The sequence below is a fragment of the Rhea pennata genome, chromosome 2 (genome assembly GCF_028389875.1).
Source record: "Rhea pennata isolate bPtePen1 chromosome 2, bPtePen1.pri, whole genome shotgun sequence".
Lineage (NCBI taxonomy): Eukaryota > Metazoa > Chordata > Aves > Rheiformes > Rheidae > Rhea > Rhea pennata.
The window spans coordinates 74241720-74266746 of NC_084664.1; the positions used below are offsets into that span (position 1 = coordinate 74241720).

Genomic DNA, 25027 nt, shown 5'->3' on the forward strand with positions numbered 1-25027 from the left:
GGTCTCATGATTGGACATTTGTTAACACAGTGAGTTTGAAAGCTGTTTAGAGGTTCAAAGAGTATATAATAGTATGGTTCTTACCATCTACTGGAAAATTTAAGATTTTTTAAAAAAAATCTCTCTTAATATACATGATGCTAGTGTCACTGCATTACGTCACTGGTATTGGCAACAGGGTTTTGGTTTCTGTGATCATGGGACCCTGTTTGAAGATCAGTAACTGATGGGGAGAGATGGGATCCACCTCACTAAGCAGGGCATGCGTGTCGCCAACAGGCTGGCCAGCCTCGTAAAGAGGGCTTTGAAATTGGCTGGATGGGGGAAGGGGAGAGTTATAGAGACAGGGTAGTCAGCAAAACACAGCTCGAATCAGGATGCCTCCAGTGGGTGCACGCAGCCACAGATGTGCATATAAGACATGGCTGTGGGGGATTCTCTTGCATCCCTCCTGGGAAACCTGCATGCTCAATTACCTCTCTGAAATGCCTGTACACCAATGCATGCAACATGGGGCACAAACAGGAGGAACTGGAGATCTGTGTGCAGTCGCAGGGCCATGATCTCATTGCAATCACAAGAGACATGGTGGGAGAGCTCACATGACTGGAATGCTGTCATGGATGGCGATGTACTTTTTAGGAAAGACAGGCCAGGAAGGCGAGGTGGTGGAGTTGCTCTTTACGTGTGAGAGCAGCTGGAATGCATCGAGCTCTGCTTAGGGGTGGAGAAGGAGCCAGTCAAGAGCTTATGGGTAAGGGCATGGGAGGATATGGGTGATACTGTTGTGGGTGTCTACTACAGGCCACCTGATCAGGAAGTCAATGAGGCCTTCTACCCTTCTACAGACAGCTGGAAGTAGCCTCACAATCAGAGACCCTGGTTCCTATGGGGGACCTCAACCACCCTGATATCTGCTGGAAGGACAACACAGCCAGGCACAAACAGTCCAGGAGGCTCCTGCAGCGCACTGATAACTCTTTGACACAGGTGGTGGAGGAGCCAATGAGGAGGGATGTCCTGCTGGACCTTGTCCTAACCAACAGAGAAGGACTGGTAGGAGATGGGAGATGTGAAGGTTGGGGGCAGCCTTGGCTGCAGTGATCATGAGATGGTGGAGTTCAGGATCCTGCATGGAGGAGGCAAAGCAATAAGCAGGATCGCAGTCCTGGACTTCAGGAGAGCAGGCTTTGGGCTCTTCAGGGACCTAGGTGGAGGAATCCCATGCATTAGGGCCCTAGAGGGAAGGGGGGTACAAGAGAGCTGGTTAATATTCAAGCCTCACTTCCTCCACGCTCAAGGTCGATGCAGCCCAATGAGCAGGAAGGTGAGCAAAGGGGCAGGAGACAAGCGTGGATGAGCAAGGAGCTCCAGGCAAAATTCAGAAGAAGAAAGTACACAGAATGTGTGAAAAGGGACAGGCCACCTGAGAGGAATATAAGAGCATTGTCAGAGTATGCAGGGATGCAACAAGGAAGGCTAAGGCCCATTTGGAAGCAAATCTGGCAAGGGATGTCAAGGACAACAAGAAGGGCTTCTTCAAATGCATCGGCAGTAAGAGGAAGACCAAGGAAAATGTGGGCCCGCTCGTGAATGGAGCAGGGGCCCTGGTGACAAAGGATGCAGAAAAGGCAGAATTACTGAATGCCTTCTTTGCTCCAGTCTTCACTGCTAAGGGCAGCCCTCAGGAATCTCAGAGCTTGGAGACAAGAGAGCAAGTCTGGAGAAAGCAAGACCTTTCCTTGGTCGAGGAGGATTGAGCTGGAGGTCATTTAGGCACGTCTGACACTCCACAGATCCATGGGCCCTGATGGGATGCACCCACGAGTGCTGAGGAAGCTGGCAGATGTTATTGCTCTCTCCATCATTGCCACTCTCCATCATCTTTGAAAGGTCATGGAGAACTGGAGAGGTGCCTGAGGACTGGAAGAAAGCCATTGCCACTCCAGCCTTCAAAAAGAGCATGAAGGTGGACCCAGAAAATTACAGGCCAGTCAGCCTCACCTCCATCCCTGGAAAGGTGATGGAACAGCTCATCGCAGATGTCATCTCTAAGCATGTGGAGGGAAAGAAGGTGATCAGGAGTAGTCAGCATGGATTCACCAAGGGGAAATCATGTTTAACCAATCTGAGAGCTTTCTATGATGGCATGACTGGTTGGTTGGATGTTGGGAGGGCAGTGGATGTTGTCTGACTTGACTTCAGCAGGGCTTTTGACACTGTCTCCTATAACATCCTCCTAGGCAAGCTCAGGAAGGGTTGGCTAGATGAGTGGACAGCAAGATGGATTGGGAACTGGCTGAAAGGCAGAGCTCAGAGGATTGTCATCAGTGGCAGAGAGTCTAGCTGGAGGCCTGTAGCTAGTGGAGTCCCCCAGGGGTTAGTACAGGGTCCAATCTTGTTCAACTTCTTCATCAGTGTCCTGGATGAAGGGACAGAGTGTCTCCTCAGCAAGTTTGCAGATGATACCAAACTTGGGAGAAGAGGCTGATACACCTGAGGGCTGTGCTACCATTCAGAGAGACCTGGACAGGCTGGTGAGTTGGGCAGAGAAGAACCTCATGAAGTTCAACAAGAGTAAGTGCAGGGTCCTGCACCTAGGGAAGAATAACTCCATGCAGCAGAATAACAGTTTGGGGCTTTATCTGCTTGAAAGCAACTGTGTAGAGAAGGACCTGGCAGTTCTGGTGGACAAGTTAACCATGAGTCAGCAATGTGCCCTTGTGGCCAACAAGGCCAATAGTATCCTGGGCTGCATTAGGAAGAGTGTTGCCAGCAGGTCAAGGGAGGCGATCCTGCTGCTCTACTCAGCCCTGGCGAAGCCACATCTCGAGTACTGCATCCAGTTCTGGACTCCCCAGTACAAGGACATGGAGCTACTGGAGACAATCCAGTGTAGGGCTATGGAGATGATCAGAGGACTGGACCCTCTGCCCTCTGGCAGGAACGGCTGTGAGAGCTGGGCCTGTTTTGCCTGGAGAAGACTAAGGGGGGATCTTATCAATGGCTATAAGTACCTGAAGGGCGGGTGTCAAGGGGATGGGGACAAACTCTTTTCAGCGGTGCCAGGTGACAGGACAAGAGGCAACAGGCACAAACTGAACCACAGGAAGTTCCACCTGAATATGAGGAGGAATTTCTTTACTGTGAGAGTGACGGAGCACTGGAACAGGTTGCCCAGAGAGGTTGTGGAGTCTCCTTCTCTGGAGATATTCAAAACCCACCTGGATCCTGCTTGAGCAGGGGGGTTGGACTAGGTGCTCCCCAGAGGTCCCTTCTAACCTTACCGATTCTGTGATCATAAAGCTCAGTATGGATATATAAAGAATGCATTACTTTTCAGTCAAGATACATACATGCAAAATTGTAATTTATGACATTAGGTAAAGTAGCATAAGACTAGAACATGAAGAGCGAGTTATTATCCTCTCTGAATAATCAGAAATCCCAACTGCTACTGGAACCAAAACTCATTAGACATGTAAGGAAGGAATCCCTTGCTCTGATATTTGCCACGCTGGAATACCCAATCTTAAGGACATACAAACAGACTCTGCTGGTTCCTATCCATTACTGCCACCCTGTTGAGAAGAGCCAGATTAAACAGAAGGAAACAGAACCAAAGCATCTCTCTCTACAGCCAACTACTGATGTTGACCGCAGCTTTCTACAAAGAAGAAAATAATGTTTTGTAAATGTGCCAGTTGGGTCATGTTATAAAAGCAATGGAAAGAATCTTTCTTGTGCTTCTTTGAAGTATCCTTGTGCTGTCTCCAGTATTTCTTAAGTCAACCCAGATTTTCACTCAGATGGTGACAAACTGTCATCAGCCCTTATTTGGAAAAATCATCAGAAGCCTGTATCAAATTCTCTCCCTTGCATTCAAGTTTCATAACGTGTGAGTAAAATTGGACTCTGCTTCTTCCACCTTTTCTCCCAGTTCCTTCAAATTCAAAACTGATAAATAAAACATTTCTTCATTCTTTTGAAGGTATCCTAGGTCTTGTGAAAACCTAGAAAATATTTACATAGTTTTGTTCATCCAGTAAGAGGAGCCTAAGCCTTGTATGCTTTTGCTGCTGGATTTCTATTCAAGAATTTAGGATAATAATCTCATTGGTTCTGTATATATTTATGATAGCCATTCAAATCTCTTCAAGGGGGGATTTATCATATCTTCTCAAGGATCTTCACTGTTTTATTGTCCAGCAAGTACTGAACATTCACGTGTGTCTGCAAAAAATCTCTATGATTAAATTCTGCTTTTTCCAGATTCTTAACTCATAATGTAAGTCAAGTTAACATGTTTTTGTATGATTCTCTGTTGAATAAAATCTGCATGGCTGTATAAAAACAGAATTACCACAATACATCGTTCCACAAAAAGGAATCTTACAGGAAGCAGCAGATTGTTTCAGCTAAATGTTAAGCAAGCTAACAGTCTAAACGTTAGAAAGATGCTTGTTTACGACTTGAAAGAAATAAAGAATTCAATGTCTTCTCCATTGCTTGCAGTTTCTATGGAGAAGTCCAAAGATCTAAACCATTTAAGTTCAAAAAGCTTTTCAAATGCATTATATACTTTTGTCCAAGTTTCTTATGAATACACAGAAGAAATCTCAGGGACAGATATCAACATATTCAACAAATTATTTGTATTTCATGATTATGTGCATCAGTCTTCCTGGAGACATTCGGTGGCAATGCTTACAAAGATCAACTGCATCTGCACTCATTTACCCTAAGTAAACAGAAACATATAGAGCACTTATTAGCACTTAAAATATAATACTGAGTGTTCTTCACTCAGGAGGAGACAACAACTATGTAATACGCATGCTTAGAATAACACCTGAAGGAGGTTGCAGAGAAATTCCCACTGTGCGATGAAGTCAATGGGATGGTTTGCAGGTATGCACATGGAGCCACTCCATTTGCTCTGGAAGGGGATAAGCCTTAGAGCTTAAGTACAAAGAAAGATATAAATTCTATCCATAACATCTGTGCAGATTTCCAGCCGATTGTGAGAGAAGTCTCTTCCAAATCAAAATTGTGGATGACTATAACTGTACAAAGAAGGACCCATAAAAACCAAACATTCTTCTATAGTTAATTGACTCTGATGCTCATGGCGTAAATTTATATGCCTAAGACATACCATAAAGATTTGATTAAAAAAAAAATCAGAATACTGCAATTTACTTTCTTTGGCAAGATTTAACTATATAAATCAGAAAAGCATATAAATGTAGTTAGTTCCAAGTGTTGTATTTGAAAGAAAAAGAAAAATGCACACTGTATTGCAGAGAGAATTTTATAAAGTTAGACATTCATGTATAAGGACACAAGACCCCAAAACGTTTTTTTATTAAAATAAAAAGCTTTAATATCTTTGCATTGAAAAGAATTGGCAGAAAATAATTGCTACAGACATGCTACAGTAACATATATGTTCAAAAAATTTTCAGTGCTTTCTTTCATAGTTCAGCATTTTGGCAAAAATAAGTTTTTCCTGTATATACTTCAAATGTTGGCTATGATAATACTGATATAAAATACTTCATGTAGACTAAGGTCAGGTGCATAAAATATAATAAGTAATAAAACATACTGTTGATATAGATATTTAAACGTATTTAAAGAATAAATTTCATTAGATAACATGCAAATACTGCAATATTTAAAATGACACTTAAATAAAGATACTGAAATTCTCTATAATTTTGCATCCAATAAGAGATTCTGAAATGTACAATACTATAAAAACGAATGAATTTCTTCACTGAAGTAATGTACTAGTATAAAGCTTGATTGTCATTTTATAAGCATTGAGCCCAATGTCCTGCAAATCTTCACTAGTACAAGTAAAGATATTTACCCAAGGTAGTTTATTGAAATAGGTCCAGGGCTATTAACTTTTCTTCATAATAAAATATGAAAGTATATTTACATGAGACTAAACTCCTAAATTTTTGGTAAAATAATTAAGTAGCAGCAATTTTTTTCTTCCACAAATGATGTTTAAAATAGGTGCATGCTTTTCATTTTCATTGATATTCATCTGAATAATGCAAAAATGTTTTTCAGTAAACTCAATACACTATTTGTTCATTGCTGGAAAAAACAGTCATATACCTCCTCGCAAAAATCATAAATCTGTAATGTCAGACTCTTCTGACTCTTTTTACAGTTACAGGATCAATGGAAAACAATTTAATTGTGCTTAAACAAGCATCTGACTGGTTATTAATAGAAGAATCATCTTTCACATTATTCCAAATACTCTTAGTTCTTCACTGAAAGATATTGCTACATCAGATTTTCTGGAATCTGACATATTTTTGTTATCTGATTTGTTGAGGATATCAATACTTCTACTGACATCCTTTTTAAATTGTCCTTCACAATTTAAAAAATGCAATACTTACGCACATTTTCTAAGTAGTTACGTATTAAATATTAATGTCGACAAGGTGAATAGAAGGCTTAGGAGCAGAGAGTGCATGACAGGCACCACTTTAACAGAAGGAGAAGAAACGCTAAGTGAAACTTGTACTTGAGATGCAATTAGAGCTGACAGTGGCACGTGAGATGCTAATGTTGGACTGTCCGAATTTATCAGTGATTCTATCTTTTCTGCTTCTTTATTGCAGGCTTCAATCTAGGAAAAAAGTTACTATTATTTCTCTTCTCACCATATAAAATGCTAATGAAAATACGTTACTAAACAGCAAAATTTAGGAAGGAATATCTGAATTATTCCAGTCAACATGTAAGATTGATATCAGTGTTCTGTAGTAGTCCTTAAAAGCCATTGAAACTCTTATCACGGGCTTTGGTACTATGAAAACTACTGTCCAAAGCCATCCAAATTCATGGATAATATGTTTTGAATGTTGATGCTAAAAAGCTTGCAGTAAATTATAACTAGAAGAGAATATCTCTAAAATTGATGATAACCTCTCTGATTGACCAAAATACTGCCTTGAGATCTGCAATAGTGGAAAATCAGGATTTTCTACTTATTAGGATTTTTCTTCCAAATGAGGAAGAACTGATTCCATTTATGGGAAAGACAGAAGAATGGAAATAATAGGAAAACCTGAACAAACACAATACCTCATTTTTTTCCATATACCTGTTGATTTGATGATAATTACAAATTTATATTAGAAAATCCAATTTCTCACCTCAACTACTACTTCATTCCAGAAATCAATTTAGTATTAAGCATCTTTAGAGCTCTGGAAGCTGCTTCTGGTTAAAGTTTTTTAACAGGCCAGACTTAATATTTGGAGACTTGAAAGTGAGGAAATTCCAATTCTGCAAGAGCAGCAGCTCCCTTTCATTTCACAGGGACAGGGTCCTCCCCTCCCCAGGGGTCTGGCAGGACCTGCTGCAGGCTGGGCAACAGCTGATCAGATTGGCAAGGTTCAAGACTTCATGCCCTAAGTTCTAGTAACATTTGGGGCTTTACTGTTAAAGGAGATATAATTTGGATCTGAGCTGGATATAACAGGGTTGCTGTAGTAGGGGAAAGCAAACAAACAGTGTATCTAATTCAGAAACATCTGCCCTAGTTTTATACTGCAACTCACAAAGTTTACAGCAGTGATTCTATCAATTCATATTATACTATATATATTATATATATATATTCACACACACACATAAATACATATATACATACTATACTTAGCCCATCCTAGAAGTAAAACTGAGTATGCAAAATTAGACGGTAGAAATGAAAAGGAAATGGGAAGCGGCTTTAATATAAACCAAACAGGAAGGAAATTAAATTGCCTGAATTGTGTTTGTATTGTAAAAGGATAAGAGAGAAACTGTGGGCATGTTTTCTCTTCCTCCTTTTTTTTCCTCAAAGCTAAATCCTTTATTTTAAAGTAAAGTGCATCAATATACAAGTTAATAGAATGAACCAGTCAGAGCACCTAATCCCCAAAAGGACTTCATTATAAAATGAAGTAAATGAAATCAGTAGGGCAAAGCAAGACTACCAGAAAAAACTATAAAATGGCAAGGAATTGTTTTCTTCTGAAGATGAAGATTTCCTCCCTGGTCTTTCACAGCCTCTGCAAGCAGAAACTAAAAATGAAGCACAAGCTCCAGCATAACAAAAAATGCAGTTGCCAAAACTGCAGGATAACAAAAAATGCATAGCCAAACCCTTGTTTTCATTGCTCTGAAACACTCCTAAAAAAAAAAAAATTAAAACTTTGGCCTGCATTTTTTGGTTTATGTTTAGATTTTAGTACTGTCAGCTTTATGTGCTTGTTTGCTAGCCTGAACTATGACACTTGCTTTTTAAGACCACAACAGTGTCATTCAATAATATATTTATGTTCATCATCTGACATATGCTACTATTTCGGCCACAGAAAGTTGAAGGCTCTGTCTTTATTCATTTTAAAACTAAAATGATACTATTCTGTCATTGGCATTAGCTATTCAATTTATGATTGTTTATCTTTGCTCTGCCCTGTAGGCTCCTTCAGCTCATCCCTCTAATTACCCACATTAAAAGCCTCTTACCAAAAGGGCAGGATTCTCAAAACACATTCTACCTTCCATAATGCTAGTTACCTGAATGCAAATCACTAGAGAAACCCAGTATATTCAGCACACAGCAAAATGCCCAATTTTACTGTTTTCAAATAGCAGTTTTAAAGTCAAGCGTACACATATGGAAACAAAGTATATCCATGCTGGGTAAATAAAATAATAATATAGTCTACCTGCAATGGTTTGGGGTTTTGATCCACAGGAATGATGAGAATCACAATTTCAGATTCTATACTTAAGTATCCAAACACATCACACTGCGGCACTGAAACATGCAGGCGGATTTTTTCAAGTATGTCAAGTACAGTTATTGGCTTTTTATTTGTTACCTGGAAAAAAACAAAGAATTTCATGGGTTGTGTGATACTAGGCAAAATTACATTTCTCCTCTTCAGTTTTAACAACTTGATAACATGCTGGAAAATCAGCTTTAACCATTAAACTACTCAACACAAAACTAAAGCAAGCAAACGTGAAAGGAAGAGAGGAAAAAAATAAGTAACTTCTTAAATTAACCATGTTTTTGATGTGTGTTGCTCTCACTGTCATGGTTGGTATGCGTATCTATCATGTACTTCAGAAAAATCTAATGGGTTGTATGTCACAGCTGTTGTAATCCCATGCTGGGAAACAACTGGCAGAGCAACCTATCAACTGGCACTGCTTCTACCATTACAGAATCGAAGTGTTCCAGGAATCACCAGAAATGAAAAGCAGTAAATCATGGGCTTTGTGAAGACACACGTATGTCTATGTACAAGAACATGTGACATTTGAAGAGCACCACCTAACTGCCAGATAAATAAATTCTTCTCTTAAAATTCTTGTCTCTGTGTCTGACAAACAAACTGATGTAGATAGTCTGTCTCAGACTTCCGGATAGACATCTGAAGAGAAGAACGTTAGTAAAGATAGGTATTGCGCTCAGTATAACTTGGTGAGTCCTATTGATGTGTGAAGTGTCACTTCTTCAATGGAAGCTGGAAATCCTACTTGGATGCTAGTTTAAAAAGTACCCATCCAGCCTGGGTGAATCTCTAAACAAAGTATTCAAAAGTACAACAGGCAGTAATGCATTCCCATAATACTTGTCTCATCTGATATTGCCTGACATTGCATTCTGTTGTCATATGCCAAAAATGGCCTTGAGGGAACTCTGAAAGATACAGACCATTCAAATACATAAACTAAGTAGTTATTATGAATAATGAGTAATAACATGGGGAATGAATCACCTGATTACAGACAAAATCTGTAACTATCACTTGACATGGGGTTCAAGCAGATACATCCCCGCTGCAGAATCTTACATAAAGGAAAGTATGTTGTGGAAGTTAGTGTCTCCTCCACCTTTCTGGCTTGCTTAGTTATTTGTTAAAAGAACAGATTTATTACAAGGTAATAGGAAACAAGATGTTAGAGAGGCTGACAAGGGCCTTTTCTGCACTTTGCAGCCACAGTAAAGTTCCATGAACAAGAAAAAGAAATCATTATGAAAGACACTTAAGTACGAGGAAAAAGAAGCCTAAAACAGGAGAAGCAAAAAAGCAAGCAGAATATAGAAGTGGCAGCCTCTGTGAATACTCCTTTAATTCTCTCAGAGAAAGTAGATCTAAGGCTTCCAGAATACGAGAACAACAGATCATAGTGACTATCCACATCAACTCCTATATCTCATTCACCAGTAAAAAAGTTATTCTAGAGACATTGTCTCTAGAAACATTGAAACATTGAAACATTTTGTGTACCTGGAGATCATGAGCTCTGTCACTTCTAGTATCTAGCCAATGGCCAAAGAAGGTGGCAAGTGCTAAATTTGGATAAAGGTTTTGTATTGTTTTGAGACATAAAAACTACAACAAATATGTAAGATTTTGGTGGGCATAGTGATAGAAGTGCCTGTACCAAATAGCAGATATCACAGGGGGACTACCTTTTCATTAAGGCCCCGGACTAAAGACTGGTAAGAAAGCAGCATCTCTCAGCTATAACCGAATGAAGAATGCAACAAAAATTTCATGTAACCACGTGTTGCAAGATATTCTAACAAGGAAAAACTACAATTCAGGAAAACACAGTCACAGATCAGGCTGTTCCCTTTGCATTTGTCTTTACTGTTACAAATCATTTGAATTCCTTCAAATTTGAATGTGTTTGTTTGGGTCTATTCTACTGTTTTGCTTTACATTATAATTCAATTTTTATACCTGAATATTAAGAACTAAAGGAGAGTGCAAACTCTATAAAGAAAAACAAACCAACAACATAATCTACAGAAAAAATAACTGCTTTACAATATGTTAACTTTTCAGGGGAATACACAGTATCTTGACTTTTCCATCAACCATTTAACACAAGGAACAACTAAACTGTGTACCCTTGCAAAAGTATCCAGCTTGTCTTTGTCATACAAGATTCTCAGCATTCCAGCACATAGAGGGCAGCAGGCACCTGTATGACCAAAAAAAAAAAAAAAAAAAAAAAAATCTCAGAAATAAAAGCAAATTGTCTTTTTACTTTAACTAAAGTAAGCAGAGGTCAAAAGTTGAATGTTAATTGAAAATGAAAACATCAAAACTACCAGAACAAAGTAAATCTTTCAAATTGACAGTAAAATGGCACAATATCTAAGGGTTTTTTATGTTTAAAACATTGACAATGCAAAACTAGTCACCTTTCAGTAAGCATTTACTACTCTCAGTGAAACAAGATAAATTTCCAATTGTTTAAATATGATACATCACTGTAAGCTAGAAACACAGGCACACAGCATATTACAAGGCAAGGTACTACATGCCTGTGTGCATACGGCAACTAGAGACATGGTGAATTTTAAAAGCTGAAATAGCTAAGGTATGACATTGCAACATTAATTTATGCAGTTATATCATTTTGGAATTCATTATCTCTATATATAGTAAAAGCAGCTTATCTGACAGATTCTACTTTCGCACAGATGCACATTTTATTTCCCCTACTGCTTCTCCTCAGTATCTTAGAAACCAATGGGCTGATATTTCAACTTTCAGCCCATAAATGTAGGTTTAACTCACACTCATTTGACTTATTATAAATAATTTACATTCATATAAAGACATTTACAATACTAAATATAATACTAGAGCACAGAGACCCTATTTCAAATCAGTGAGCAAAAGAAAAAAAAACGTGCATAAAACAAAGTTCTCTTCAAAATCTGAGTCTTTCTTGTTATGTGTTACCTCTGATTAGCTACTGTTTCACAGGGACAATATTTGTGAAAACAACTAAAAAAAAAAGTTCAAAATAGCACAACTGCAAAAGTATTCCTACTTTCATCCTTTTTCACAGTACTGTAAATACAAGTGATATCTACCTCTTATTTCTAGTCTGTCTTCTAATTAAATATGACCTTTGTTACCCTAAATATTCTACTTTGAAGATGGTTTGGCATTCTATCCTAGACACCAGAGAATTCATTCATTTCTCTCAAGTAAGTCCTATGGGGACAAGCAATAAACAGCAGAAAAACTTTCCGCTTTATATTAAATACATACCTTACATCACCTATGGGGACAAGTGGAAGTTGCTAAAGACTGAAGGTGAGTCACTCTTAAAGTCAAAGCCTTTCCTTTTTAGAATTACTCTGCTGAGTCCTGACACTGGCCTTGTTCTAGCCCTCAATAATGATCTGTATTTTACTTTTTCTCTTAGTTGTCTCAAACATATAATGGAACAAAATATTTTAAAGTACGTAAGCTTTGTTCCAGATATACACTTGGATAGCCTTGAGGCACTACTACATGCAGTAAACTTCAAAAATAGATTGACATACCTGGTGCAATAACTGGTTTGCAGCCAGTCACAGAAACCAGGGGACATTTAACAAAAGCACAGTCTGTATGAAAGCCATAGTCTGAGAGAACGCCTACAGCCTGACAGTGTCCATAGTAGTCAACAGCCACACGGTCTGAATAGGCGGCACACACGCTGCTGTAGGTTTCCCCGTTATGTCCACATACAGGTTCTACTGACTTGCAAAATGGCTGAAATACGTAGAAACATCATAAAGATCAATAGATTCACACTACAGGCAAGATTTCAGAGTAGCTGTGATATCTGGAAAAATAAATTTAATGGGAATTTGCTGCTAATATTGTTAAACATTCAAAAAATAGGAAATTTAAGAGTAAGCAACTTGAAAATTTATCAATAGGTAAAAAATACAAAAGATAAGTACTTAAAGAGAGCAACGGAGGAATGCAAGTCAAAATTTGAGAAAATTGAGCCATACAGTATTCCTTCCATTCTTACTATTCAGGCCTGGCACATTCCCTCAATATCTCATGAGCTATCTGATGGGTAATGAGAAGAATTCTCTTTACTGAACAAGATTGCTGAAAAGACTCTTTCTGCAAGAAAGAGAAGGCATAAAGACAGAAAGGCAGAAACCAAAAGTGGGTTAAAAGAGCAATAGTATTTTTAATAGAGAAAAAGCTGAAGAAGTGTTCTCTACTTTCAAGAATGTCCATCAGTTGAGACAAAAAAAAGATCTCAAATTCACCTTGATCATCTGAAAAAAACCAGCAGATTTGAAGAGTATTTCCTAGGTGGTGTGTAAGGCAAAAGAAATAATCTACCAACACTGCAGGGGATGGTGGCACTGAATAATCTGTTTTGAGGGATTCACATGAAAACTGAGCTGATCCAGACCAGCTAAGGAAAATGCTACAGACTGCCTAGTCTCCAAAGAAACTAGAGGTAAGTACATCACGAACAACAAGCTTGCAAAGGTCAGGGCACAATCAAACAAAAGAGTGAAGATTTTTATGCACTTCTTGTTACCAATACAGCAGCGACCCCAAACATCTAACTCCACTATTTTTGCTGATAATTCAAGAGTTATCACACAGGTAAAATTGTCCTGCCATATTCATTAATTGTGTCAAAGTACGTCTGGAGAAATTTGACTTAGTGTAAAGGAGAAATGACTGGGCATTAATTTTCATTTTTTAAAAAGATATTTCATCTGGTGAAAATTAACATTTAACTATCCAAGGAACCACAGTGATTATTGCAAACATACTTCAATGCAAGCTTTACTAGTGAAAAATATAGGAAGATGTCACATAAAAATCAACAGACTATTTTCCAGAAGAAAGCAGAAGTAAAGCTTTTGATTTGAGAAAACTGTTAACTAAAGCAGCAAAACATCTGACAAAATCCTAGATATCACTTTGTGCTGAATACTTTTCTATGATACAAGTTAAGATTACACTTTTGAAGCATTACTTTCAAAAAAAAAAAACATTCTGTAAGCCAGAATAACTAGAAAATGACAAAGCTGATCATTAAAGAACAAACAACATTTGATATTCATTGCTTTATAATCATTTCATACCTGGCATGGTCCTCGGTATGATAAATTTTTTCCTTTTTGATACAAAGTACACAAGTTAGTGTATTCCACATTGTCTGTGTCACAAACAGGATCCCGTGTCTGGTCGCAATTTAATTGCCTTGGCACACATTCATGCTGGCTACATTTGAACTTTCCAAAACTAGTCAAACAAACTTGTTTCTTTGGTATGCACCTGCATAAAGTAATATTATCATATTACATCATAGGATTTTTAAAGTCTCAGAATACTCAGGGAAAATATTAACTAGTGATATCTTTCCCAGTGCTTTAGTGCTAACTATGGTTGAGGAGAGCTGCAGGAAATGCATAGCCAGTTTCAGGTTTCACTACAAACTTGGAACTTCTTCACCCCCATTTAGCCAATAAATGTGAACCCAACTAAAGATTCTAAATAAAAAATGTTCTTTTATCAAGTATTTTTCTATGAATTTTAGAAAAGTTTGGATAAACTTCTTACCTATTCCCAAGCTTTGCTTAGTAAATATATACTTAAGCAAAGGCAGAGAAAGAGCTGCAAGGGTAGAGGTCTAGACTAACTCTCCCTTGACAGCGTAGTGAAAACGAGGCTTACAAGAGTATATGGTTTCAATTACAAATATCTAATTAGATTCTAGCTTTGTAGGTTTAGTGTATTATTTCACATCCTGTCTCAGGGACAAAAAAAAAAAAAAAAAAAAAAAATCTAGTACTGACATAAGTTCCTTTTGTGCATGTTACCCCTCTTAAGTTTTCACAGATAAGAAGTAAAGAGTAATAAACAGCAGAAAAACTTTCCCCTTTGTATTAAATACATACCTTGCATGGCCTAACCTGCAGAACATTTGTCATATTTCCTGCAAGACATCCCTCTGCTAGTTAGAGATGTCAGCTAGCAGAATTTCATGAATAGACTGATGAAAGGTCAAATAGGTTTTCTAACAATTTATTTTCTATAAATGAATATAATGCTACCTCGATTATGTGCAATGTTTCCTTATTCTTTCTGAGTATTCCTGTCCTATGCTTTAAAAGTTTCCATTTTATATTAGGGAAGACTCAGAAATTCTGAGATTTAATTGCTTTAAACATATAAGGGCAATGTAAGATCTTAAATGGATTAAAAACACTTTAGAGACATTTAAAATGGGCTTTTATATGTTTGGTTTACACTATATTATCAAACTGACCCAAAACGATGGACTGCATACAGTTCTTTATTGAAACTGCAAGCTGAGGTTCTAAGCATAATGGCTATTCTAGAAAACTGAAAAACATTTTAAGCGGGAAAGTTAAAAACAAAAAAGAATGTACATCCACAATGTAGCTTTAAAACTCACACTTTTCAGTGCCTCAACTACGACTACAGGTACAAAATTATAGTGTTTTCTTTGCAGTTTTCTGCATCAAGGTATAGAAAAAGGAAAAAAATTTCTATCATCAACTTTCAAAAGAACACAGTATTACACATTGTCTTGTGGAGGCTTTCTTTCAAAACAGAACATGCAAAATTCAAGAGAGACTGCATTATTGCACAATACAGAGAAAATTGAAGATACAGACTGATGTTCAAAGCCACACACTTAGACTTCTGTAATAAACGTATACTTTTCTCCTGTCACTACTACAGAACAGTATTTTTGTTTTACGATGTCTATGTAACTTTTTTTTCCTCTTACATGGAAACCTCATAGATTGTAAAGAGACTAGGTTTTCAAAGATAATCTAATTATGCCTAATTATGCCACAGCCTAAGTGCTCCAGAGCGATACATATTTCCTATCTTGGTGACAAAAAAAAAAAAAAGTATAGACATTGCTGACTGAATAAGCCAGACTGAATCCAAGCCTTCAATTCATACGATCATTTTTTAAAGAAGAGAGTATCAAATAGAGACAAAATAATAGTGTCCCATCACTTACTGCCATTTCAACAAAAATTGGTTCTGCTTTTTGAAATTATACTTCGATCTGTTTTATTGCTAAAACTAAGACTTGTAAAATGAATTTAAGCATTATATAAACAGAAGCAAGAGCTGGAGGTAATTACAGTCCATAATTAACTACCATAAATAAAAAACAGTTTCTTCCAATATCTATTTTTACTGGAGTGTCCCAAAAGTAGAATACTATTACAATATACAGCACATTTACCGAAGAAAAAGTATACCTGGTTTATGAATAGCAAATGTCAAAGAATAACTTAAAATATATTTTGCTTTTACCTCTGATTTTTATTACAAGGGTTGGGGTTACAAGGGTCCTTAGAGATACATGATCCAAATTCAAATTGATTGTCCTGAAGCCCAACACACCGAGCTATACAGGCACTTGGATAAGTGCGCCCATTCTGACCACAGACTGGTACAAACTGATCTACACAGTTACATGGTAAACCTGCAAAAGCAACACAAAAAAGGAATTTGGCATACACTTATTTTCTGTGACAGAAAATATACGAAGGGTCACTAAGCCACCTTTGTCCTCTAACAAACGCAAAGATGCACCCTATCTTCAACTGCTTCTTCTCCCCTGTAATTTAGCAATACCTGTAGCATGTATGTGTTTACAGGGGGCAGGAAGGCAAGTCTGCTCTACAGCCTCATGCCAATTGTACTCAACTTCTCCGTTCTATTCCAAAAACTCCTTGTCTCTCATCCCAGTGGCATTACCCTTTCTCTACCTATTTTTATAGATTTCCTGAGATCTATTTTCTAAGACTGATTTTTTTTAAAGGCATGCATTTTTTTCTGAAGAACAGGTTGGACATGGGAAAACAAATACTTAAAGAACCTATTTGCCGCAAATTATCGTTTTTCCTATGAGCACTGTAAGAAAGCATTAGAAGCTAATCTTCTAAGAATATAAATTGCTGTGGTTTGGAAAGTTACCTGTAAACTTCCGACGTTCATCTTCTGAACTATGCTCATTCAGACACTGCCGTGTAGAACATATCAAGTTCCCAGCAAAACAAGAACAGATGTTACAATCTATACTAAAGGATGTTCCGTGGCCTTAAAACAAATAAATTAAGCAAATGTATATAATTAATGCACACATACTAGAGGACTACATACTCATATGTATTACACAGATACTGTATTTTCATTATTAATTGTTCCCTTAGTTTCCCTTGCTCAGTTTCTTCTACAACTGCAGTTTTTATCTTGTTAATTTTTATTCATTTCAAGAAAAAGTGTTTCACATGTGTTTTTGATAAATCAGTTAAACATGGAATCAAACACTTCATCCTTTAAAGGCATACATGAGTAAGGTCTTTTTTAAAACCAATCTAAATATACAACAAGAAATACACTCAAAAAGCTGAAGACTCAAGAGTGGCATACAGTGCTCTCAAGCTCTGGCTAGCAGTTTCTATATTTTTAAATGTTAACCTTTGATAACATGCATTTTTTTCTGGAAGTAACATAAGACTACAAAATTTTGAGGCAGTATCCCAACAATTCCTTTGGAGTGCTCATTTGTTTCCCTGTATGTATTTTGTCAATAGGTAAAAAGTAGTAGTTCTCTGTTCTAATGTTCATCATTTTGCAACATCCTTTACAGACATAACTTAAGTCACAATAAGCAGTACAAGTCTGTCTGGAGAAGCTCTGTCTAGAGCAGGGAACAAGAAAGGTTTTTGTAAAGCTGAACAGAAAGCCAGATCCAGGCTCAGTACAAGAATACACACAGAGATCTGTGCCCACACACTGGCTTTCAAAAAGGAGCAACACAACTGAAAGCTGCTTTGTAAGGATAGAGCAATCTGCCTAATATTTCTGCCATGTAAGTCAATAACTTTCTGATGCTTGAATCTAAGAATCAAATGATAAACTTAGGGAATTTTTCTTAAATTTGCCAATTCAGCTTTGTGAACTGACAATATGAGCATCCTTCACTATGTTGTAAAATCAGTTTATGCTGGTAACAACCTGCCTATCCAGGCATTTAATGACTCAGTCATTAAAGACTGTGAGCAAGTACGTCGCTCTTCAGGAAAGTGTAAGAGTAACTGTACCCTAGAAAATAAGGCACTTCTCTCTAATCTTTTCAAAAGGTTGAGTTTAAGTATTGGAACTTCTGAAAATATTGAAGGGGCACAACTAAAACCCTCAGTGTTTGAGCAATTCAGAAGAAGCACTCAGAGACAAATGAAGGCTGAACAAGAAGGAATGGGAGAGGAATGCCTCTGTAGCATATAAAGCTCTATTTAAACCATGGAACTACCCAAAGAAAAGGAATTTGTATATAAGAAAGAAAAGTTTCCAAGATTTGGAGGTAATGCCAAGTGCAGGATTGGGAATCTTGAACCTCTTACATGACTCTTCTTTAGCAAAAAGTAACTTTGAATCCACTTGACAACTTTGCAAGACTATTTGTTTCCACTCAAAGAGAGAAGTCAGTAATAGAACTACAAACTCGAGTTAAAAACAATTAATATAGCAAACTCACAGCCCTCTTCCCCCAAATTAATTTTATTCTTGTAGTTAATTCACAATAGTAAGATTCAAAAAAATAATGGCAATAGATAAAGCATTCAGAAATGTTCTGTTTATACAGTACGGTTTTAAAAAACACATTTCATATTTTATGACTAAAATCTAGCTTTTATCAATGGCCACATAAATTATTAATTCATTTAATATAATTAACAGTTACAAAAAGTTCATCTGTTAACTGTAAACTGAGTTACTTGTTTTCAATATCATCATCTAGAGAATCTAGAAATTATTTAGTCATGTTACATTTTCTTTTATTATACAACAGGTTTTTAATCACCATACATGCTTAATGAGTAACTATGACATATTAAAGGAAGCTCTCAGTGTCTCAGCAAATAGTCAACATATACATATATTTTTTAAATGGACAGCACTTACTGAATACTTACCAGCTGCATATTTGGCTGTTACAGTTACCACCACAAATGACAGCTGTACCCTTTGCAAACATTAAAAATCAAATACAACTTGACAGTCCTTTTTACGACTTTTTTTCCACAAATATTCAAAAAAAAAGTGCAATTGTCTCTGGGTAAAATGGTCCATAAAAGGTTCCAATTTACATCCAAATAATGTATTTGCCCATGGCTGTATTTTAAAAGCATTTACTTTCACCAAATACTTTATAGATCTGCCTAACAAAAATATGATTAAAATTAACATATTTTCAGGGCTATGATCCAGACAAATAGTAATAATTCTGCAATAATAAACAAATTTTAAGCATATACATCCCATTTTTATCCTCTTCTGAATTAAAAATATTGCAAGATGTAAAATTCATGGCCCACTACAGGTAGACTTTTGTGAATGACAAATACAATTGCACAATTGATTATTTACATACTTGGTATCTTCTAAGAGAAAGATACATCCCAGTTACATTTGCTTTCATGATGAGTTCACAATGATAAAATTACATTTGAGCCAACTGTAACTACAGGACTTTCCTCACTTCTTAAAATTTATTTAACATAAAAAGAACTCTGTCTTATTACATGATAAAGTGACTCAGTTATTTTGGACTTACAAGGTATCTTTGACTTGCCTTAGCCTCATGAGTTCTGATTTTTTAAAAGAGTCTGCTTTATAAACATTAAACACAATGTTCAATGTTGAAATTTTTTTAACTGTTCACTGATAGAAAAGTTCTTGGTTGTTAACTGATCCTAAGATACTAGTCTTCAGTTGGATCACAGTTTAGCAGAGTCTATTATATATACAAGACATTTTTTAAGATCTACCCTATCTTAGTGAGAGGTTTTTAAATTTTTTCCCTTCCAAAAGAGAACAGTGTGGGCCTGTATGACAAAAATACACTTCTAAAGCTCTTAAGAAATGAGTAAATCTGAAAATAAATCAATATTGGCTTTTAAGAACCATTATGCATCATGTCTCTTTCAGCTATACTGCCAGATTCAGAATAACTCAACACTTGTTACCTTTGCCAGTTTTATCTTTGTAGAGTAAAAATTAAAGTGTTTTTAAAAATTATTAATTTAAATATAACTCAAGAAATAGATGGTTAGCATTCTTTTATTGCTTAATTAAAAAGCTGTTCATCTTACAATTACCTGACAGAAGCAAAACAGCATACGATCTAGAACTACTATGGTGGGGAAAACGTCGAAGAACTATTGTTCAATATGCCTTTACTATCATAATGTAGCTGCTTATATATTCATTTTTAAGCATTTCTTAGCCACGTTAGTTCATATGTTGAACTATAATTCTTACTGATTATATAAATAACTTTTTGTCAAAACACACATCAAGACTTATCACGGTACCATCAACATATTAGAATTTAACCTTGCTCTTCATTAATAGGCAAAACCAATTCTAGCAAACAATCCTAATATTTTAAACTTAAAAAAACCCACTATCTCTCTCACCAACAAAATAATAGTAAGATCAATAGATAGATTTCAAGGCATAGTTTAGTTCACAACAAAAACTGCTCAAGACTAGTCATAGTTTTACAAAGTTAAAACCTCAGTAGGGCCAAATAAAATGACTGTTCCAGAAGGAATTATTAATAGTTACTGGAAATTGTTTTGAAATAATAGTTCATTTCCATTCATAGGTCTTATGATTACAGAAATATTTATTACTAAATATCATATTATCTTTCAATTTATTATAAGCTTACAGTATGAAGAATCACTGTATCATCCCTATTTTCCTGTTCTTAGACATGTTCATGATCAAACATCCAGTAAGATTTTTTTCTGAAATGCATAGGCCTTAATAAAAGTCTGGCTATGAAAGTTTAAAATAAATCCATGTGCAGAGGACAATGAAGACTATATTTCTAAAATGTTTGTACCTGTTTGTGGAACAGCCTTTTTATAACTTTTTTTTTTTCCTTTTGTCAACATTCAACACTTTCCAGTGCAGCTACACATCTATGCAATATAGTATAGATTATATTAGCCTTCTATAGGCTTACAAAGAACACACTTGCTTTTCATAATTATCACTTGTGGAGAACTTCAAATAGACTTCAGAGTTTACAAGTAAAAATTAGTAAGTTATCATTGCAAAGAAATGTGGATAGAAGACAATGTATCATCATACACAATGTTAGGTTATATGATTAAAGGCTAATCATGGTGAACACAAAGACTCAGCAAGGATCAAAGGAATGCTTGTAATGTAACAAAAGCACACTCAGTTTACTACTCTTAAGACTATCAAAGGAGAACGATAAGACCATTGTTCCTGGTGTGAAACCCATGGACATCACTCAATAAAAGAAACTCCCTCTCCATAATGTCATGAAAACTAGTCACCATTATTGTCTAAAGGGGTACCAAATTTATCATTGGATACATGGGGAAGAGAATTTTTGGGTTGTGTAAAATTTATTACGGAATGTTTTAAGCAGATCGTGGGAATGCACCAAATTTCTTACGGGATGTTTAAGGGAAGGATCAAAATCAATGAAAAGAAGGGAAAAAGATGGATCAAGCAGGAACAAGTGTGGGAAAGTATCTGTGTGGATAGCTATGCTAGCAGTACATGCATGCGTGTTTAAGAATGTCTGTGTTCATGTGTGACAGTGTGTGTGTGAGCATGCACATGTGCACACATGCCTGTGCATGTATCTATCAGGTGTACATGCAGTGATTACTGATTTTGTTTGCTGTTAAATCAGACAACTACTTTGATAAAATCAGTTTTAATTGACTTATTTAGACAACTGGATGTGGGGTACTAGAGAAGAACAACAGTGAATGATTGACATTATGACAGTAAGAGCAATTAAGTGGAAACACATAGAAAATAATAAGGTCAAGTAGACCAAGAATTTGAACAATCTATTTCATTATAAGAATGTTAAAGTTCCTGAATATTTTACAGTGCATTTATAAGAATGATCATAAGTTCTGTAACTGCAGAGTCAGTTATAGTGTGCCTAAACCTCAGAACTACAGAATGTTTAAAACAGATTAATTTATTTTACTATGCTTCCTTCATCTGTACTGCTTCTGAAAGGTCTTCATCTAAGAACTTTCTCCCTCTTCAGCTCCCATAGCACCCACAAGCAAGTTCCTCTATCAGAAGGGAAACAAGATACTTAACAGAAAATCTGAGGCAAGTCAGTGGCCATTTTGTGGAAAAATGGCTTAGTCAGAATAATCTACATACAAAGACTTTTATTGAGAGAGACATAGTTTAGTTTTGATTTAAGCAATGGAACCCTCCAGCATAGATAAGAATTGAGTATTATAAATAGGGATGTGGACATTAACTTTTATATTTCCTGACAAACTCTGCATTCAGATGCCCTGGGTCTTCATATCTCAACCATATTTCATTATTTAAGGAAAAGATACTGTATGAAGGTATACTTACTGTTCTAATACTTACTTTTTCTTTGTCCTCCAACAATACATGACTTTTGTAGGTCAACACAATGCATTTCCATGCAGTTTTCTAGCAACCCACTGTGTCCACAGGTACAAATTTTGTAACAACCAACATCACCAGCTGACGACGGGACCTGAATAAGTGTACCCTGACGGACAATAAAATCTGAGGCTTCCCCCAATTTGCAACCTATATACAAAGAAAAAATTTAGTTCAAATTTAACTAATGTTTAGGCAAATACCAATGCCAAAAATAACTACTACAGTTTGATTTGTGAAAAACCTGCAGGTATCCCTAAATGGCTGAAGAAATAGAAAATACATTTTGTAAGCAAAAGAATTGTTCATTGTCATTAGAAAGCAGATCTTTGTGCAAATAAGAGCATTAGTTATTATAAACAGTCTTGCTCTTATGTTTCAGAGAAATTCACTAACTTTGTAAAGTTAACAAGTAGCAGACATAGAAAATAGCTGCTTGAGACAATGTTCTGAAGTATTTGCAGAAATGCAGCTTCAGAGAGAAAGATTGGTAACTTCAATAATTCTCAAGGAATCGCATTTTCTACAGTCCTGTATGAGTCATATGTTATTCACACTTCATTTTTTCCAATATAAAATCTGAGTTAAAGGCTCAAAGCAAAGCCCATTTTTTCTCCTCTCTAACATCTTTAACTAAATCTTCCTATCCTACTTGTACCTATTAAATGAATACTGAAGAATTCCTTATCAAGGTATACATAAATAGAAGAGAAAGGGAGAAGAAGCAGGAAAATTGGAAATAAAGTAAGAAAAAGAAGAAGAAAAAAGGTTTTAAAAATTGGAAAGAAGAAAAAGCAAAAGAAATAGGTGGTTAAAATTAAACTAGAAGTAACTGCTGAACTGCAACAAATGCCCAGAAACTTTCAACCATTAAGAAGATTGAATACAGATAAACACAGAGAAAGTAAACTGTCTTTTCATAAACTTTAGGTAAGCTTGTTTTCAGATGATTTTGAATGACTTGCAGTAAGTCCAGATAACACACCCACTATAGTAACACTGTTCAGATTTTCAGAAAAAAGGTTTTGTAAGGATCATGAGAAAATAAACAAAACAATTTTCCTAGGTTCACAAAAAGCATCAGCTGAAAACCTATCCCAACTTTCAGAAGAGATTTTCAAACACAAGTGAGACACAAGGGAAGCAAAAACCAATGTTCATCTTTGTTATTAAAAATCTCTAGAGAAACCTGAAACATTTAAATAACCTGGACATATTTGTCCATACTTGGACCATAAGACTAGGAAAGACAGGGCAAGGGGAGAATTATAGAGACAGGGTAGTCAGCAAAACACAGCTCGAATCAGGATGCCTCCAGTGAGTGCACGCAGCCACGGATGTGCATATAAGACATGGCTGTGGGGGATTCTCTTGCATCCCTCCTGGGAAACCTGCATGCTCAATTACCTCTCTGAAATGCCTGTACACCAATGCATGCAACATGGGGCACAAACAGGAGGAACTGGAGATCTGTGTGCAGTCGCAGGGCCATGATCTCATTGCAATCACAAGAGACATGGTGGGAGAGCTCACATGACTGGAATGCTGTCATGGATGGCGATGTACTTTTTAGGAAAGACAGGCCAGGAAGGCGAGGTGGTGGAGTTGCTCTTTACGTGTGAGAGCAGCTGGAATGCATCGAGCTCTGCTTAGGGGTGGAGAAGGAGCCAGTCAAGAGCTTATGGGTAAGGGCATGGGAGGATATGGGTGATACTGTTGTGGGTGTCTACTACAGGCCACCTGATCAGGAAGTCAATGAGGCCTTCTACCCTTCTACAGACAGCTGGAAGTAGCCTCACAATCAGAGACCCTGGTTCCTATGGGGGACCTCAACCACCCTGATATCTGCTGGAAGGACAACACAGCCAGGCACAAACAGTCCAGGAGGCTCCTGCAGCGCACTGATAACTCTTTGACACAGGTGGTGGAGGAGCCAATGAGGAGGGATGTCCTGCTGGACCTTGTCCTAACCAACAGAGAAGGACTGGTAGGAGATGGGAGATGTGAAGGTTGGGGGCAGCCTTGGCTGCAGTGATCATGAGATGGTGGAGTTCAGGATCCTGCATGGAGGAGGCAAAGCAATAAGCAGGATCGCAGTCCTGGACTTCAGGAGAGCAGGCTTTGGGCTCTTCAGGGACCTAGATGGAGGAATCCCATGCATTAGGGCCCTAGAGGGAAGGGGGGTACAAGAGAGCTGGTTAATATTCAAGCCTCACTTCCTCCATGCTCAAGGTCGATGCAGCCCAATGAGCAGGAAGGTGAGCAAAGGGGCAGGAGACGAGCGTGGATGAGCAAGGAGCTCCAGGCAAAACTCAGAAGAAGAAAGTACACAGAATGTGTGAAAAGGGACAGGCCACCTGAGAGGAATATAAGAGCATTGTCAGAGTATGCAGGGATGCAACAAGGAAGGCTAAGGCCCATTTGGAAGCAAATCTGGCAAGGGATGTCGAGGACAACAAGAAGGGCTTCTTCAAATGCATCAGCAGTAAGAGGAAGACCAAGGAAAATGTGGGCCCGCTCGTGAATGGGGCAGGGGCCCTGGTGATAAAGGATGCAGAAAAGGCAGAATTACTGAATGCCTTCTTTGCTCCAGTCTTCACTGCTAAGGGCAGCCCTCAGGAATCTCAGAGCTTGGAGACAAGAGAGCAAGT

General features: G+C 37.2%; 1 protein-coding gene across 4 annotated transcripts in view; it reads right to left on the reverse strand.

Moving 5' to 3' along the window:
* Nucleotides 1-5386: 5386 nt before the first annotated feature.
* The window catches only part of RECK (reversion inducing cysteine rich protein with kazal motifs), a 70104-nt gene continuing 50463 nt past the window's right edge, over nt 5387-25027 (reverse strand). For all 4 annotated transcript variants that reach the window (XM_062569753.1, XM_062569752.1, XM_062569754.1 and 1 more), the window contains 8 exons: nt 22338-22526; nt 16848-16970; nt 16182-16353; nt 13961-14153; nt 12395-12605; nt 10958-11031; nt 8754-8909; nt 5387-6661 (listed from right to left, as the gene is read on the reverse strand). In XM_062569753.1, coding sequence (XP_062425737.1) covers nt 6446-6661; nt 8754-8909; nt 10958-11031; nt 12395-12605; nt 13961-14153; nt 16182-16353; nt 16848-16970; nt 22338-22526 — 1334 coding nt within the window. In that variant the 3' untranslated portion in view covers nt 5387-6445. The remainder of the gene's footprint in view (nt 6662-8753; nt 8910-10957; nt 11032-12394; nt 12606-13960; nt 14154-16181; nt 16354-16847; nt 16971-22337; nt 22527-25027) is intronic.